The 19913-nt window shown below is 34.8% G+C and overlaps 1 protein-coding gene and 1 pseudogene across 3 annotated transcripts in view; one reads left to right on the top strand and one right to left on the bottom strand.

Moving 5' to 3' along the window:
- Positions 1-19913, top strand: part of ARFGEF1 (ADP ribosylation factor guanine nucleotide exchange factor 1) — a 147872-nt gene that overhangs the window by 63619 nt on the left and 64340 nt on the right. For 2 of the 3 annotated variants that reach the window (XM_011291364.4, XM_045050228.1), the window contains exons 7-10: positions 1759-1869; positions 13633-13808; positions 14976-15109; positions 18708-18942. In XM_011291364.4, the coding sequence (XP_011289666.2) occupies positions 1759-1869; positions 13633-13808; positions 14976-15109; positions 18708-18942 (656 nt within the window). Of the gene's footprint in view, positions 1-1758; positions 1870-2663; positions 2762-13632; positions 13809-14975; positions 15110-18707; positions 18943-19913 lie in introns of those variants that run through there. The other variant, XM_019822739.3, reaches the window with a different exon arrangement.
- LOC109496026 lies at positions 10317-10743 on the bottom strand (annotated as a pseudogene).

Genomic DNA, 19913 nt, shown 5'->3' with positions numbered 1-19913 from the left:
AGCAAATATTTATTTAGCATACTGTATCCTAGGCACTATGTGGCACTTGAGGTTAAAAAGCTGATAGAGATAAAGACATTGTTCTAAGGGTGCCCATGGTTTGCCTGGATGGTCAGGCATATATAAATGAGGTATAATGTAATAAGTATCCTGAAAGTGACCTGCACAAGGTAATTCTGCTGAGGAGAGTTAAACAATACCTTTATAGAGAAAGTAATGATGTTTTGGTTGAATCTTGGTGGATAGGAGTTGAAATTGGCTGGCTAGAAAATTTAAGAAATTTTGTGACAGAAAAAGTAACATGGGCTGAGACTCAAGGAATGGAAGCATCTACTGTGTGCAAGTCACCTTGTAGGATACAGAATTATAAATAAGACATAATTTGCTGTGGTAGAGTCATGATTATTTTGGCCCTGTAGGTGTTTTTCTCCCAACAGCTGATAAAAATGAAAATTCTGCCTGAGAGCCATTGATTAAGAGAGCTCTAGAGTTTGCTTTGAATTACATCTCTGTCACTTATTAGTTATGTGACTTTGGACATAATAGTTAACTTCGCTAATGATTTCCTATGTGTAATAAATACCGCTATTTCTGTCAGATAATTTGAGAACTGACTCATGATTCACTATTTTGTACACATATTGGTGACTGTATATTTAGTTTTGTTGAAACTAACTTTCAGACTCTAGATAATTTTAGGCAGCTAGAGGACAGAAATACAAAGCTTAAGGGTGGCAGAAAAATTATCTGTCAAAACATCTTATATGTTTTTACTCCACCGAAGAATCTTGTGTTATTACCGTACTTAGATTTTTTATAAAATAAGTGTACTGATTGGTATGCTTCTTTATCAGATTTCCCCTTGTGGCATTCAGTATTCTGTAGAGTGTAGCAAACAGTAGATTAGGAGCAGTGAACAATAGGGAGGGCAGGTTTCTGGAGGGCAGTGTGAGTTGGGATGAGGGTGTTAGCAGCACTATCAGCTAATGTGCAGTCTGATGCTGTTTGGAGTAGGGCCGAACAGGGTCCTTGATCCCAAAGCGACCGAAAATGTTAATTGAGCCTTCCTGAGGTATTTGCAACATTTCAAAACAACCAGTAGAAATCCTATTTTTATCTGCAAGCTAACTCTGGAATGTCAAGGTTTATCAGTTTCTCTTAAGCTGTTCAGAAGTTCTCTTGGGCATATATGTCTGTTTGATTGTTAAATTGGAGAATGAATCCTTTTTTATTTATTAAATTTAGTTTTACGTTGGGTATATAGATTGGTTTGGGGAAGAAACAGTAAGGAAGGGCTGGAATGCACTGTTGGAGGCCCACATGGCCCTGTCTCTTTGTCTTCAGAGACTTCACAAATACAAAGGCACATTACTGATAAACGGAATTGATCAATGCAGGCTTTAGTTACATTTAATATATTACTTGATAAGTATGTCAGACATGTTAGAAATTTTTCATTCAAAATACTTTAAATGTTTAGCTTCTGAAGGAATAATCTAGAAAATTTGCTTAAGTTGAATGATCATTTAATAGTTTGTCAAATGAATCATTTTTGAAATTGACTTAAATTTATAAAATATTGTAAATTTGGTATAGTTATGAATTCTGAATGTTTAACTTGCAATTGCTTCTAGTTTCATGTTATCCATTGGATTTTCTTTTATTCTTAATTGTTTAGCAAAGTTTTTAATTTTAAATGTTTGGTAAAAGTTTCCAAAAAATTCAAATAATGTTTTCTTGGATTTTTATTTTTTAAAGCATTATCTAAAAATGACATATTATATGATGGAGAAAACCATGACTGTGAGGAAAAGCCACAAGACATTGTACAGAGCATTGTAGAAGAAATGGTGAACATCGTTGTTGGAGGTAGTGTGTTTCACTCAAAATTAGTTTATTCTTTGATATTTCATCTAACTATGGAGACTATATGTGGAACAAAAAGGGCAAATATATAAGCTCTTTCTCAAATTAGAGTGTGTGTATAGAAAAAAATATTTAAATGTTTTTAATTATCGAAGAATTAACTCTCTCTTTTTCTCTAGGTTCAGTTACAGTCTTTTATAATAATCCGTTACTCCCCCTCCCCATTGAAAAAAAGTTGATGCCATTTCATTGCTTTGTTTTTGTGTTTTGATGGTAGAGATATATTTATACTCCTAAATGCATGAAACTTGATAACGAAAATATTTACATTGATTCAGTTTTGAGTATTTCATGTCTTTTTTTGAAAAAAATTAGGCTTTCTTATACCTTTATTGTCACAACCAAGGTATAATTGATACAGGGGCAGGTCATATCTTATGGATATATCTTTGTAATACTATAAAGATGTTTTATTACAGTTTGTTAGGATTTTATCTCCCATTTTCCATAAATAGTATTATTTATAGATAGGATTAGATTTGAGACTAATCCACTGAAGCTTATTTAATTCATGGTATCTTGCCCAGGACTAAGCATAGAACCTTGCTACGTATACTTCTACATATATGATTAAATGTATGTACAGTATGGCTCTTGAATGAGAAGAATACTGTTTCAGCCATACTAACTCCCTTTTATATTACCATTCTTTCTAAGAATATCTTTTCTCCTTTAATGAAACACTAGAACCAGGCATTCATCTGATTGCCTTCTTGTTTTTTCATCTTTTCATTCAGCAAATACTAAGGAAGTACGTACAGTTGTGTGGCACTGTAGGAGGATACAAAAGTTAATCCAAGATAGACCATGCTCTGGAAGAAGGGGGTTCTGGAATGTATGTATGTAAGACTAATACAAGGTATAAAGTGATAAGTGCCGTTAGAAAGAAATAGCTAACATCCTATTAAAATTTTGTAAAAAGTGATTATTTCTAAAATGACCCGGGAGGACTTCATGTAGGGGATGACACTTGAACTTAGACTATATGGATTCACACAAGTTTGGGGAATGGTATTTGATGTATTGGAAACTCTGTTAGTTCAGATTTAGAGGAGAGGATGGTTTGGGAATTGGCAGGTGGTAGTTTGGCTGAAGTATAGAGTATGTGATGTCATACAATAGAAACTAAGGTAAAGAGATTTTTTTTTTAATGTTTATTTATTTTTGAGAGAGAGTGTGAGCTGGGCGGAGGGGCTGGGAGGAGGGGAGGTGCAGAGACAGGGAGACACAGAATCTGAGGCAGGCTCCAGGCTTTGAGCTGTTAGTGCAGAGCCCGATGCAGAGCTTGAACTCATAAACACCATGAGTTCATGACCTGAGCTCAAGTCAGATGCTCAACTGACTGAACCACCCAGGCGGTCCTCTTTGTTTTTTTTTAAGGGGGGCAGGGAAGAGAGGGAGAGGGAGAACTTTAAGTAGGCTCTGCGCTGTCAGCACATAGCCTGAGTGGGTGTGGGGCTCAAACTTGGAACCATGAGATCATGACCTGAGCTGAAATCAAGAGTTGGACACTTAACTGACTGAGCCACCCAGGTACCCCTAAGGTTAAAGAAATCTTAAGCTTACTAATTAAAAGTTTAGGATTTTAGACTTTATTCTATCACATTATGAATTTTTTAACTAATAGATGGAACGATTAGAATTATTCTGTTAGAAGAAGGAAGTGCGGAAGTAGAAAGTACAATAGGAGACCAGTGCAGTAATGGAATCCTCAGCAGGACAGAAACAGTGGAAATGAAGAAAATGTGAATGAGAAGTGAGATATCGAATGTTGAATCAAGTAGGCTTTGCAACTGGGATGCCTGGGTGACTCAATTTGGTTACTTGTCCAACTGTTGATCTCAGCTCAGGTCATGATCTCATGGTTCGTGGGATTGAGCCCTGCGTCAGACTCTGCATTGACAGTGTAGAGCCTGCTTGGGATTCATTCATTCGTTCATTCATTCAATCTCTCTCTCTCTCTCTCTCTCTCTCTCTCTCTCTCTCTCTCTCTCTCTTTTTCTCTTTCTCTGTCTTCCCCTCCCCTGCTGGCTCTCTCTCAATATAAATAAATAAACTTAATACCTGCTGAAAAAGAAATTATAAGGTATGTCAAAGACCCCAAGAATATGTCAAGGTTTTGTGATTTACTAGAGGGACTCCTAGGACTCATCATATAATTATACTCACCACTAAAATTTTTACCATGTAAGAGTACGATACAAAATCATCAGAGGGAAAAGACATGTGGGGCAATGTCTGAAGGAAATCAGGTGCATACTTCCAAGAGCCCTCTCCCTGTACAAGTCACGCAGGAAGCGCTTAATTCCTCCACATCAGATTGTAGGTGTTGGCTACCAGAGTAGCTCATTAGACTAAGTGCCCAAAGTTTTGTTGGCACCCTCTACTTGCATGTACCCAAATTTCAGATTTCCAGAAGGAAAGCTGTATTTAGCATAAACCACATTATTTGTACAGTTTAGGCACAGTAAGCCACTCTTAACTAGTTCTGGGAATAGTGCAAACCCTTCCAAAATGTAGTTCCAGGTGCCAGCCAAGGACCAACCTTGCAAGCAGGCCTTTCTAAGGATAGGCAGTCTTGGGCCTGCTATGTGAACTCATCTCTGCTTTGGTGGTATCCCAGTTTCTGAGTCTAAATGGGTAGGTGGATGGTTGTGGAATTGGTAGAATTAAATTATGTTGGAGGAAAAGTTGGCTTGGGAGAAAAAATTACTAATTTTTTAGTGCACCATCCATGTGGAAATTTTATGATACACATAATAGAAATCTAGAAATCTGGCCTAAGATATCAAGACAGGTGCTATAGATGGGAGTCATTTTGTTATAAATTAGTAGTTAAAGCCATAAAATCATTGAATGGGCAAGTATAGAGACTAAACAAGAGGCCATGCTCCTGGGAAGTCTGAATTTAAAAACAAAAACCCTTGTAAACTTACAGTCAGGGAAGAAAGAGCATTATGTGCCCATGCATTCTTTAGAAGTTTAGTAATACATGTTAGGGGATGGCGAATTATGTCTCATGAGCTAAATTTAGCCCATTGCCTATTTTTGTAAATACTGCTTTTTTAGAACACATGCTTATTTATGTATTGCCTACAGTGGCTGTCTTTGCACCAGGGACCATATGGCCTGCAAAGCCTAAAATGTTTACTAACTGGCCCTTTGCAAAAAACTCTTTACCAGTCTAGAATACATATCAGTACAGAGTGTGAAGTGAAATTTCTTTGATTTTTCTGCAACCTTTTACTTAGAACATTTTCATACCTAGAGAAAAATCCAAAGAACAGTGCAATGAACACCTGTATGCCCTTTCTCTGGATTCACTAGTTGTTAAAAATTTTGATACATTCATTTTATGTGTGTTTAAATAGACCTACGCACATACGTGTATGTAAATGTGTGTGTTTTGCTTGCCTTTGCTGAACCATTTAAAGATGAGTTATATATATCCTGATGCTTTACTCTGTTACTTCAGCATATCTTTTCTAAGAATAAAGGCATTCTCATACATAACCATAATTCGTTTTCGCACCTAAGAAAATTAACACTATTTCAAGGATATCTAATATAAATACTACATTTTATAGTGTTCCCAAATTCCCAAATCGTCTCTCTTATATCCTTTTTTTCCTTTTCCTTTTTAAGTACAGGGCCCAATCTGGGTACGCTCACTGCATTTGATTGTGTCTCTTTGGTCTCATTAGTTTAGAACAAGTTCTCTTGTCTTTCCCCCCATCTTTCATAACACTTACCTTTTGTTAAAGAGTATGAAATTGTCTTGTCGAATGTTACATATTTTGAGTTGATAGGGCAGTTTCCTGATTTAGAGTAAATGTATTTGGCAAGAATACTGCATAGGTAATGTTGGTACTTCTTATTACATCATGTTATGTTAATTGATACATAACAAGTTACCCATATTAGTGATGATGTTTGATCACTTGGTTAATGATGAGCACTAGGTCTCTTCATTGTAAGGGAGCATTTTTCCCTTTATAACTATAGTTGACCATTCAATAATGAACTGCATGAGTGCACTATATGTGGATTTTTCCCATAAATACAGTACTATGAATGTATTTTTCTTCTTTTTTTAATGTTTATTTATTTTTGAGAGAGAGGGAACAAGCGGGGGGGGGCAGAGAGAGAGAGAAGATCCTAAGTGGGCTCTGCACTGACAGCACAGAGCCTGATGGAGGGCTTGAACTCACAAACCGTGAGATGATGACCTGAGCTGAAGTCGGACACTCAGCCAGGTACCCCATCTTTCTTTTTGAAGTGGGCTTCACACCCAGTGCGAGCCTTGAACTCACGACCCTGAGATCAAGACCTGAGCTGAGTTGAAGAGTCCAGCACCTACTCAGCCACCCAGGCTCCTTTGTATTTTCTCTTTCTTAATGATTTTCTTTGTATTTTTTCTAGTTTACTTGATTGTAAGAATACAATATATAATACATGTAATATACAAAATATGTGTTTATCGACTGTTTATGTTATCAGTAAGACTTCTGGGCAACAGAGGCTATTAGTAGTTAAGTTTTGTGAAGTCATAAGTTATATGTGGCTTTTTAACTATTTGAGGGGTCAGCACTCCTAATCCCTGTGTTGTTCAAGGGTCAACTGAAAGAAATAATTTGAGAGTGATAGGTTGAGGTCATATGAGGATCCATCCACTTAGTGGTTTTAGCATCCGTTCATGATCCTTGACTTCTTTAGATACTACATTGGTTGCCAAATAGTGATTTCATGATTCTAACATTAATTGACACTTTTCTATAGATAAGAGTGCTTCCCCTTAAAAAAAATAATACTGTGAACTCATGAATTCTTTTGTTATTCAGTGTATTATAATCATTTACCGTCATTATTCTTTGTTCCCGATTTGGCTAATAGGAATCCAGTTCCTGTGTCTTTGTGATGTGATTCCATTATCTTGGAGCACTTCTTGTTTTCTGGAACAGTGAGATGTTTTAAGTTAAACGTTCTACTTCCTCTTGCCTCAGCCCTGGAATCAGTTAGTTCTTTAAGGAGTTTTTGTTCTTTTTAGTAGGCAATTGTATTTAGAGACTAGGTGTGCTAATGAGGTGTCGTTACTTCCTGGCCTTTCTAGTGTACTGAGATAGATCTACAATCACAAATCATATTGATAGTTGCAGTTCACATCCAGTGCCACTAGGTTTCTCTTCATCTTCCTGCATTTCATATTTGTATCTCCCTTTTCCCAGCATTTCATATTTGTATCTCCCTTTTCCCACAGTAAAATCCCAGATTCTCAGCAACAGTGTATCATTACCAGCAACAACTAATTTAAAGTTCAAAAAAAAAAAAAATTACATATGTATTTAGTACATTTTCTACTAATGGTGAATAATAATACTACTTATAATTACAGAATTTACAGTAGTAAACTGTATTAACTGTTGATTTAATGTAATTTATTTTTGTTTTTATTTTTTATTTTAGAGAGAGAGAGCCAGTGGGAAGAGGAGCAGAGGGAGAGAGAGGGAATACTAAGCTGGGCTTGATTGATGCAGGGCTCAATCCCACAACCTGATTTTTGCAAAAACTTGACCTGAGCCAAATCAAGAGTCAGACACTCAACTGACTTAGCCACCCAGGCGCCCCTGTTTTGTTTTGATTTAATTGAAGATCCTATACATGATTCAAAGTCAAAATTATATAAAATATTGACTCAAAGAATTCTTTTATCCATTCCTTCCTTTGCTGACATACCTTCCATAGGTAGCCACTTTCATTACCTTTTAGTTTATCCTTTATGTGTGTGTGTATTTCTCCCAGAGTAATAAGCAAGTACTCTGATTATTTCTCTTTGGCAAAACACTGTATGTCTCCTCCCTTTTTTTTTGTCCCCCTTTTTTTCGTTTAATATATTCTAGGAATCCTTCTATTTCAGTTGATAGAGATTTTCTTTCCTTATTTTTTTTTTGTCTCTTGACCCTATTACGTGGATGTATCATAGTTGATTTAACCAATCCACTACTGACAGGAACTTTGGTTGTTTCCAGTGCTTTCCTATTAGAGATATTGCTGCAGTGAGTAGCCATATACATCTGTATTGTTTTGTATTTGTGGGGGTTTATCTTGAGGGAAGATTCATAGAAGTGAGATTACTGGGTCAGGTGGTAAATGAGTATGAAAATTAATTCGCTGTTGCTGAATATCCCTTCACAAGTATCCCTTGCACCATTTTGCACTCTTACCAGCAATGTGTGAGAATTCCTTTTTATCCATAATTGCCAGTGGAATTTAAAGTTTTGTATTTTTGCCAACCTGTTAGGTGAGAACTCTTAGTTTACTTTTTTTAATTCTAGTGCATTTAATATTCAGTGTTCTGTTAGTTTCAGGTATACAGTGTAGTGATTCAGCAATTCTGTACATTACTCAGGGCTCATCATAAGTGTACTCTTAATCTCCTTCACCTATTTCACCCATCCCCCACTTCCCCTTTGGTAACCTCCAGTACTCTATATTTAAATGGAGTCTGTTTATTTCTTTTTTTCTTTCTTCATTTGTTTCTTAAAGTCCACATATGAGTGAAATCATATGATAATTGTCTTTCTCTCACTTATTTCACTTATCATTACACCCTCTAGATCCATCCATGTTGTTGAAAAAAGCAAGACTCCCTTCTTTTTTATGGCTAAGTAATATTCCATCGTATAGGCATACCACATCTTCTTTATCCATTACTTAGTTGGGTTTTAATTTGCATTTCTGTATGAGTGAAATTAAATATATCATATGTAAGGGCCATTGTATTTCTGTTTTTAGTGAATCATCTATTCATGTCTTCATTCTATCAGGTTTTCATCCTTCTGTTATCCTTGATTTTTTTCCCTTAATTTTTAAGAATCCTTTTTACATTAGGATTCTGTGATATATTTTATGAATATTTTCTTTCAGTTTATTATTTTCCCAAGTCTTTTGACTTTGATACACTGCTCTGAAGAGCATTCTTGTTATAGATATCTTTTAGCACTTGAGGATACACTTCTAAAAAAAGGAATACTTTGATCAAAGTGTATGGGCATTTAAAATTTATATGTAATGCTGTTTAATATCACTTTGCTAGATGGATTATATCTTATTTTAATTTGTTTTTGATTACTTGTAGGGTCAAAACACAGGGAGCAGTCTTTATTTTTGTAGGTTAAATGTTGGCAGTTTCATGGTCCAACTGAGTATCTATGGGTTATTTATACTTTCCTGAATTGCCTATTCATGACTTCTTAGCGGTTTCCTTTTAGTTTTTTGGTTTCTCTGTTCTGATTTCAAGATTTATTCATATTAAGAAATGAAACCTTATTCAGTGTATTTTAAATATTTTTTTCTAGTCTTTGTTTTATTTTCATTTTGTTTAGCCTTTGCTTAGGTTATTGTTCTGAGCAGATATTTGACCACATAAAAAATTTAACAAATACTGCCTTTTTCTTTGTGAATTCTGTTTTTGTCTTGCTTAGAATGGATTTTACCACAAACCTACAGAAATAATCTGCTATACATTTTTCTAATACTTTTTTAATTTTTTGAATTCAGATCTTTAATTCATCTGAAATTAATTTTTCATGTATAGTATGAGATTGCATAGCTAACCTATAGAATAATCCTTTCCCAATTAATTTGAAGTGCCAATTTTATCCTACATGATTCTGCTGGAGTTTTCTCTGTAGTAACATTGAGCTATTTATTTTTCAGTGTTGAATTGTTTAAAATATTTTAATTTTATAGTACATTTTAATCTTTGTAGTGCAAGTCCCCTATCCCCTTGCCAGTCAGTTTTTGTAAACATCTGTTAAGTGTATGCTACATAACTTTAGAGCCAATTCATTCAATTTAAAAAAAAAGTTTATTAGTGATTGGAGTTATATTGTGTTCTTAACTTGGGGAGCTGCATCTTCTTTGTAGTATTGAACCTTCTTATCCAGACACAGAAGTTCATTCAGTCAAATCTTCTATGTCACTCAGTAAAATTTCATTGTTTTCTTTCTTTGGCTCCTTCACATTTCCTGTTAAATTATTTCTCTGTTTTTTGTTCTAGTTGTTTTAAACAAAAAATTTTTTTAATGTCATTTATTTTTTGAGAGAGGGAGGGAGGGAGACAGAACACAAGTGGGGGAGGGACAGACACACACACACACACACAGATGTGAAGCAGGCTCCAGGCTGTCAGCACAGAGCCCAACGTGAGGCTCGAATTCACAGACCATGAGATCATGACCTGAGCTGAAGTCAGATGCTTAACCGACTGAGCCACCCAGGCGCCTCTTTTTTCTTTTAGTTTTGATAGTATTTTGGATGAGTTTTTTCCCACACTTCCTAATTTATTTTTTTCATTTTAAGTTTATAAAGTCATATATAAGATTACTTTATTACTGCATCTTCTCAGTTGTTTCTTCCTTATATTTGCCCTTTTTCTTTCTTTCTTGGTGAGATTTGACTTTATGTTCAAGGATCTTTTTGTGGTCTTTGTCCTGTTTTAGTCTAGTGATACCCATCCTGCTAGGGTGAATGCCCATGTGGGCAGCTGTGCCATTTGTCTTCTGTCACTCTATTTGCTAAGTGTAGATGACATATTTCTTCCCATACACCTGAGCTACTTTGCCAGTTTGCTGACCTCTGTTGTGTCCTCATACAGCCTGTACTTCCTCATCCTCTGGGTGTGTGTGGATCGAACTGTGTACTTCTGTGTCAGCTCTTTGGAAAGAGGAGAATCTCCCTGCAAATATGGGAAGGTGCATTGAAATGACTTTTACAGTTCTTGCTCTGGTCAGAAGTCACAAAGGGATTGAACTTCATTTTGACTGTTGGCACTTAAGCAATGGCCACAAATAATTCCCACTTCCTAATTTAATTGGAATATAGAAAAACCCTTGTTTTCCATATTTACCTCCTATTTATTCATTTTCTGAACTCTGATATTTTCTAAGCGTTTTTTATTTGATAATCTTGGGTTTTCTTGGTGAAAAATATATTTTGTATTTTTTTCTTTTACGGTATTTATTCCTCATTTTTGTCCTTTTGTTTCTATTATATAACATTGGTTCGAGCCTCATTTTGTTTTTAACATTGCTGTGTTTCACTAGTAGGTATGATAATTGCTATTGTTTTTTGGAGGATACTCTGTCAAATTAAGTATATGAGTGTGTGTGTGTGTGTGTGTGTGTGCGCGCGCGCACACGCGCGCCTGGGTGTGATTTTACTTTTTTTTTTTTTTTCAAATCAGTCTTAACTTGAATTTTTTCATACCAGTGAAAAATACCAGACCAGCATTTATCAAACTTACTGATGAAATATAGCAATAATGTTAGAAACATCGCATCTGTCTCTTGTTTATATTTCTCCTAGTAATTTCAGTAGGATTTATCAAAGGAGAAGTTAATTTTTAATTGACTCTATTTACCATCTTGAAAACAAAAGTCTACACTTAATGTTTAGAGAACAGTTAGAGGAGAAAACAGAGAGAATAATAATATCTAACTCTTATTAAGTACTTTCTGTATATCCCAGATGACTTTATTTGCTTTACTTACATTTATTCATTTAATCCTCCCCAAGCACTGGGATGTTTAGGTGCTGGTACTATTCTCTTTTTTACAATGAGAAAATTGAGAGATTTTAAGTTAACTTGTAGTAAGCAAGCAAATGAAGATTCCAACTCAAGGGTGTCTGGCTTCAAAACCTGAAAATAAAATCATAGAATGTTTTTGATTTCTTTTGAGAAATATACTAGGAAGGGAAGAAGAAAAGTATCATCAGTGAATATTGATTATTCCTCTTAGAAATTTGATAAAAAGGAGAAAAATGGGCAGTAGCAGAGGTATAGCAAGAGTTAAAGGAAGATTCTTTTCCAGTGAGAAGATTTGAGTATGTTAAGTAATGAGGAAGATTCAGTCACATACATGAAAATGTAATGTTAAAAGAGAATACTTGGGGAGGGAAGACACAAATGAATGCAAGAAGAGATGAATTTGAGGGTGAATGAATAGTTCACTTTAGAAATTCAAAGGAATATTTTTTCCCCTGAAATAAGAGGGGGAAAAAATTATTGGTGTCAAGGAGCTTTATGGTAGGACAAGGGAGATTGAGGTAGCCTACCTACTTAGTTGAGTTACCTAACTTCTTAACTATGTAGAATGTGAAAGTCATTTGTTAAGGGAAAGTGGTGAGGGGAGGCAGTGGGAGAAGATGTAATTAGGTACTGAGAGAAAATGGAATAAGCTTTGAGGGATTATCCATTTCTGATAGTCATTAAATTTTTTTACTTCTTCCAGAGAATTCTTTGCTATTAAACATATATGTAAGATATGTGTAATAAATAACATGTATTTAAAAGCTGCAATAGCATTTAGCACATAAATACATATATATTATACACATAATATATATATATAAGAAGTTAGGATAGTATATTTAGCATGTCTAACACTAGCATGTTAAAGCTCCAGAAAGGTCTACTGGGAAAACTAGTGTCTTATTTTGTGCAGCACAGAGCTTCCCAAATATATTTTATCAGTATCTTCGTGTACCAGTTGTTAATTGCAAAACACGCTTTGAAATTATCCCGTTTAATCTATCTAGGATATTCTAATTTGGAGAGCAGAAAGCAGCTTTAGAGTAGGGGCATGAGATACATTCCTTTCGTTACTGAATCAATCAGAAATTGAGCATATATTACCATATATCTACAGAATTATAGCTACCACTTATTGTGAATCATTTATGTTCTTTATGTGTTGTGTGTGTGTAGGGTATGTGTGTTTTGGTGATTCCTCATTAACATTATTTTTGCTGCTGATGAAGAAACTGAGACAAAGAAAGATGAAATAAGTTATCCAGTTAAATGGGAAAGACACGATTGAAACATAGGTCTTTCCTATTTCAAAATCTACTCAGTATAGTATTATTTCCCTTGCTTCTAGTTCTCTTTTGATTGATAGCATGAAATGAGCAATTTCCTGCTAGTTATGGCCACAGACATGTATTTATTTCTTTCTTAAAATAACATAATTATATCTAGAGTAGTTACGAAACTTGGTATTATTTGTAATATCTCTTCTACCAGAAATCACTTATTTCTGTTTATGTTAATTAAAAGTATGATTATTCAGAGTGACATACTAAAAAATATTCAGGGGTATAGGCCATTTTTTCCATATATGTGTTCCAAAGAATATGGAGTTATTAATAGGTATTCTAAAAAGGGGAAGAGGAGCTCATTGTAAAATAAATTTTGGAAACACTACATATCATATATTCTCTTTGGAGAGCAAATTAAAGACTGTAATAAAGAAAGCTATTTCCCAGTATTTCTCTAAGTTGCTTGATAATGGGATATTTTTTTTTTTTTGGAAGACACTGTCTTAACATCTTAAAGAATTAGCATTCATTAGAACCAAGTTTAGTAGATGATAATATAGACTAAAAGTAAGCTTCTCTTTTGGCACATCCCAGTTAGCCTTTCATCAGCTGAGTGTGTTTCATAGCTAGAGCTACTTAAGGATTGTATTTGGATGTATTCCAAATGCATACTTACTACTAAGTATACTAACCTTTAAATGGTGCCAATTCATACTATTTCACATTGCTTTCCTGCCATTGTTGCATTTTAAATACTCTTTATGCCTTTTCAGTATACTTAAGTTAAGTCACATATATTTGCATGTTTTTTTATTCTTACCATTTTAGATATGGGAGAAAGGACGACTATAAATGCAAGTGCAGATGGCAACATTGGAACTATAGAGGATGGTAGCGACAGTGAAAATATCCAAGCAAATGGAATTCCAGGAACACCAATTTCTGTTGCATATACACCATCTTTACCTGATGACAGATTGTCTGTCTCTTCCAATGATACTCAGGTATAAATGGGGGGCAGCAGATGTCCTGTTAATCTTACACATTTATAGGCTACCAGCACTTTGTGGTGAATGTATCCAGTTGATAATGCTTGCTGATTACAGTTTGGGGAAATAAAGACTTAGTTTTTTCTCACTGATACAAATCAAAGCAGTTTATTCCCTAAATATATTGATAGCTAAATTTCCAACTCTAAGCTGTGTTTCATAGGTGTTCTCATCTTCTCTTTGTACACCCCATTGAAATTACATTTAAAAAGAACATTTTTATCATATATTTGTAGGACAATTCTAGTATCACTGGATGAGGAAGAACTTTTAGAAATCTAGGGAACTTCATCTTACTTTCATTCAGGGCTAAATGAAATCTGAACCATGGTAGTGATAAGGTTCTCCTGATCCCCCCTACCCTATATTTAGTGTGTTTTTATTCTTATCCTTTTAATTTTTTTTAATGTTTATTTACTTTTGAGAGAGAGAGAGCATGAGTTGGGAGGAGCAGAGCGAGAGGGAAACACAGAATCTGAAGCAGGCTCCAGGCTCTGACCTGTCAGCACAGAGCCCAACGCAAGGCTCGAACCCATAAACTGTGAGATCATGACCTGAGCCGAAGTCGACACTTAACCAACTGAGCCACCCAGGCGCCCCTTCTTATCCTTTTAGATAAGGAAGTCCTACCCTGTATCATTGACCCGTATATAGGGTTCAACTTTCTTGGCCTTGTTGACCTTCATCAGTTAATAAGTTTTAAACATTGCCTTGACAATTTCTGCTGTCTTATGTCTATCTGTGCAGAATAGCTAAAATAGGACAAAAACAGAAAACACCAAATGACAGGTAGTAAAAAGCATGGTTTAGGCAATGGATGAGGTGTCTTGTCAGGGCATGATGTGCTAGATTTTGTTAGTAATGGTATGAAATGGATAAATTTTGAAGAGTTTTTGGTAGCAAAGAGAGAATATTTTTAAATAATTTATTTTTTTAAGGTATTTATTGTTGGGGAGCTAGGGTGGTATGTCAGATTAAAGAGAAGCAATGTGGCAAATTCTTCATCAGGTTTTTTTTCCAATAGAACCCCCTGTATTACTGAACTGAATAGAATACATAGAAGGCTGAAATGATTTTACACTGTCAAATGTCTCTATTTACATGGTATATTAACTTGTTTAGGAATCTGGAAATTCTTCAGGACCTTCACCTGGTGCTAAGTTTTCCCACATTTTACAAAAGGATGCCTTTCTAGTATTCAGGTCATTGTGTAAACTGTCCATGAAACCACTGTCAGATGGACCCCCAGATCCAAAGTAAGTCATTGGCTATTCTGCTTGACACATACAGTATTTAATCTTGAAAACTTACTTACTGTAAGATAGTCTTTGGATTTTCTTATGTTCTTTTTGTCCTGTAGAACCCTGAAAAATGTATTTTAGGATTATTTTGCCTTTTTTTTAAATTTTTTTTAATGTTTATTTTTGAGAGAGAGAGAGAGCAAGCATGAGCAAGTGGGGGAGGGGCAGAGAGAGATGGAGACAGAATCTGAAGCGGGCTCCAGGCTCCGAGCTGTCAGCACAGAGCCCGACACAGGGCTTGAACTCATAGACCGTGAGATCATGACCTGAGCCGAAGTCGGACACTCAACCGACGGAGCCACCCAGGCGCCCCAGGATTATTTTGCCTTTTAAAAAATGTACTTGAAAAATAGTTCCAAAATTGCTAGATAACTTATACTATTTCCCAAAGTATACCAGCAACATTAGGGGATTGTGCTTGGTACATAATAAGTGCTCAATAAATATTGAATGATTGAAAGAATTCTTATTTCAATATTATAAATAACTTTGGAGTTAAAATAGCCCTGTTATATGTAGCCTCATGCTAGGTTTCTGAAAGCTACCAGTTGAAAGTTAATAAAACTAAGAGAAATAAATTTTAAAATTCATAATGAAAGGTATTATGTATTCATAAGGGCTGAAAAATGCCATGATACCTTTCTCTGTGGGGAGCAGGGAATACTTAGGAGTCACTTGTCTGGTTCCTGTCGAATGTGTAAGTTTAAGCCATAGGAAAGTGCCATTTGTAAGTCATAAGTTGTCAAATATCTTTCATTTCCTGTGAGTCAAATGTTACTGATTCTTGCTTAAGACTGGGTTTGGACACTCTTAATGTTGCAGCATGATGTAATATAGCATGACAATTTTAGGAGAACTTTCTGGAGAAAGAAATCTTAAAGAAGGCCTCAGTGACTTTGAGAAAAGAATATTGAAATAGTGGAGAAATGTAAGCAATGCTACTTCATTTTTTAAAACTGTAGAGCATTTCAGTTTCTAAATGTCAGCTGAGAAGAAAGACTAGAAGCAGTTACATTTGTTATATTTTCTATAGTTTTATTTTGTCACATTGTACTGATTCAGTGAGAAACATCTTTTAAGCCCCAAAGCCAAAAGTTCTAAAATCATTTTAGGCCCAAATCCTGGGAGTCAGAGATATAACTTACCGATTTTTCTTTATTTTGAAAATATAAACTCTACAGAAAAAGGATTAAAGTTCAGATTGCAATGTAAATTTGATTATACCCTATGTATGTTACAAATATGTATTCAAAATTTTTTCAATTTTTTATTCTCACTATGAAAAGAAAAATAACCATCTCATTCTGAATTGTTAAAGACTTTAAGGAGGTAGTAACTTAAGAATTTGGTGTTATTGCTGAAGGCTATCTTTGCCTTGATTTGAAAATGTTATTAATCTTAAAAGTCTCAGATGTTTAGTTTTCCAAGTCAGATGTAAAAAAGTGTGATTTGAAAAACTATAAACAGAAAAGGGAGAATTCTTTAAAGTGCCCAAAATGAAAAGAACACAAAAGAAAATAGATGAATTTTGAGGAGTACTGTGGGGGAAGGGCATTCATTTAGCTCTATAAAAAGAATATAGTTTTGGAGATCTGAAATCTTTAATATTACAAAGGATTCTTATAAGGAATAATGTAAATTATCCTTCTACTCTGTGGGTTTAAACCAAATGTTAGGAAATTTTGAACATAGAAAAGACCTTGATCATCAGGGACATTAAACATTGGAATTGAATACTGAAGAAATTAAATTTTCTAAACTCTTCTTTTCTAAAGAATATATGGTTTTCTCTCTTGAATGATTTTTTTCTAAAATTAATGGCTTTTTGTAGTTATGTTTTTGTTTTGTTTTTTTGTCTTTGCTTATCTTGATACTTTGTGATGTTGCTAAGATGATGATCCAGGAAATGTTTGTTAAGCTTGATTCATAGTTTGAAACTACCCCATTAAAATCTGCAGACCTGAAATTTCTAGCATCTTTTGCCTATAAAAGTGTACTTTATTGTGTCATAAGACAATCATTTGATCATTTCTTCATTAATTAATGCCTTATAGATAGTAAGTAGTTAATAAATGTTTAGATGAATGCATGAATAAATCCATGAGTTACATTGAGCACGTGCTAGGTACAAGGCATTTTGTTAGAGCTGGGGATACAAAAATAACTTACAACAAAAACTCATGTGTTAGAGAATAGTAGGCTGCAGGTTTTAATAACTATTGGAATTGAGCAAAAAAGATGGTAAGTTAGCTAGACTAGGAAGTAGCCATAACATAAAAGCCTGGAAGGCTTCAACATGAAGGGGAGATGCTTCACCCATTTCATGTTTTCCTATAGCTATTTAAAATCTTCTCATTGTTTCTAACTTGATTTATTTAAGGTTTGTGTGTGTGTGTGTATGTGTGTGTGTGTGTGTGTATGTATGTGTGTTATACTATATTTGCTGCATATATATAGATTCAGAGGCATAGCCATCTTGGAAAGTTGATATGTAATAATGAGCCATGATATTATTGGTTCCAGTTTTATTTCAAAGATGGTAATATTTGTGTGATTCCCACTTACATGAAATTAAATATTCCTTGTTAGAGTTTCTTAGGTCCTTGAATTACTTGGCACTTAAAAACTATAAAATTTTTAAAGTAGAAATCAGGAACAATTAAGTTTACTGCCTGTGGTGTGAATGCGACTGCTAATAGCATTTGGAATAAAAAGAATTAGCTGCTAGAACGTTTAAGTGTGTTCTGCATTTGAAAAGTTGCCTGGGATCCAATCTTCCTGGTCTGTTGGACTTAAGATGCCTGCTTTAATGGGAGAAAAATTATATTTGTGAAATCTGATAATTATAATGCTAGATACTGAGTAGAATATGGCATGGTGTATTGATCAGAGAAAAAAGTGAAAATTTAAGCTGAAAGGGTAGTTTTTTTTGCTTTTCATTATTTAAAATATTTGGAATAAATGGGTAAACTTTAAGAGATAAATGTTCTGAAAGCCTCTTTGTATTTCAAAAAAGAAAACAACTTAAGTGGTTATTGAAAAAGTAACCTTGAAGTAGTCCTGTAACTTTAACTATAACCAAAACTTTTTTAGGATTTTTGAGTAGCATGCCTAGGAAAAAAGCACATTATATACGAAACTATTATATACTATGGAACTATTATATACTAAATATGGTACTTAATCTGAGAAGAGTTCGTGGTATTTTCTAAAAAGTGAAATACACTTGTGAAAGAAAGGAAGAAGGAATAAATATTTTTCTTGTCTCGTGGAACAGTGTGTGGATTTTAAATATGTGTGGATGATTGTTTTCCATTTAAAAAGTTTATGAAATTATGTGCTTCTTGAGAACATAAGTGGAACTAACCCATTACTAATGGCGAAGTATTCGTATTATTCATATACTGTACTTTGTTTACATTGTAGACTTTTCTGTTCCTCTCTATTTAAAATTTGGTGAAATTATGTGGTACCAGGAAATATCTTTGGAACAGCTTTTAATACCATGACACTAAATTTGTCCATATACTTTGCCCTTTCTTTTACATTTTAGGTCTCATGAGTTGCGATCCAAGATTCTTTCATTGCAGTTACTTCTATCCATTCTGCAGAATGCAGGACCTGTTTTCAGGACAAATGAAATGTTTATTAATGCTATTAAGCAGTATCTCTGTGTCGCACTCTCAAAAAATGGAGTCTCATCTGTTCCAGAGGTTTTTGAGCTTTCTCTTTCCATATTTCTTACTTTGTTGTCAAACTTCAAGACGCATCTGAAGATGCAAATTGAGGTATGTTCTGCATTTAGGCATTGTTGTGTATTTCATTTGTTTAATGTTAAATCAGATTATTAATACCCTGGAAGGTTTTTCAGAATGTAAAATAATATTAGTGTATTGTTGTGAATAGTTAACCCTTAAACAGTAGTGCTTTGAACTAAGTAGGCCCAGTTACATGTGAATTTTTTTCACTAAGTGCAGGTACAGTAGTGTAAATGTATTTTCTCTTCCTTATGATTCCCTCCTTCCCTCATTCTTCCTTCCCTATCTTTCCTTTCTTTCTGTCTTTTCTGTCTTGAGAGAGAGAGAGCGAGCGAGCGAGCCAGGGATGTTCAGAGAGAATCCCAAGCAGGCTCCATATTGACACTGCATAGCCGAGTGCAGGAGTTAAACTCATGAACTGCAAGATCGTGACCTGAGCCAAGATCAAGAGTCAGATGCCTACTCCACTGAGCCACCCAGGCACCCCCCCCCCCCTTATTATTTTCTTTTTTCTTTGCTTTAAGTTTATGTATTTATTGAGAGGGAGAGAACGAGTGAGGGCAGGGCAGAGAAAGGGGAACAGAGGATCCAAAGCAGGCTCTGTGCCAATAGCCAAGGTTGGAAGCTTAACCGACTGAGCCAACCAGGCGCCCCACCTCTTTACGATTTTCTTAGTAACATTTTCTTTTCACTAGTTTACTTGATTATAAGAATACAGTATATAATACATATATAATACAAAATATGTGTTAGTTGAATGTTTATGTTGTTGTAAGGCTTCTAGTCAACAGTAGGGTATTAGTAGTTAAGTTTTTGGGAGTTAAAGTTCTCTGTGGATTTCAAGTATGTGGTGATCAGTGCCCTTGACCCTCACATTGTTCAAGAGTCAGCTATGCTGCTTTTTTTTTCCATTTACCCATTTAACTAACATGTACTTATGAAATACTAAGCACTGGGTAAACACTGAGAATACAAAATCAAATTAAGACACAGCTCCTGCC

Source organism: Felis catus, chromosome F2 (assembly GCF_018350175.1).
Source record: "Felis catus isolate Fca126 chromosome F2, F.catus_Fca126_mat1.0, whole genome shotgun sequence".
NCBI classification, from domain to species: Eukaryota; Metazoa; Chordata; class Mammalia; order Carnivora; family Felidae; genus Felis; species Felis catus.
This window is presented reverse-complemented; position numbering and strand designations above follow the sequence as displayed.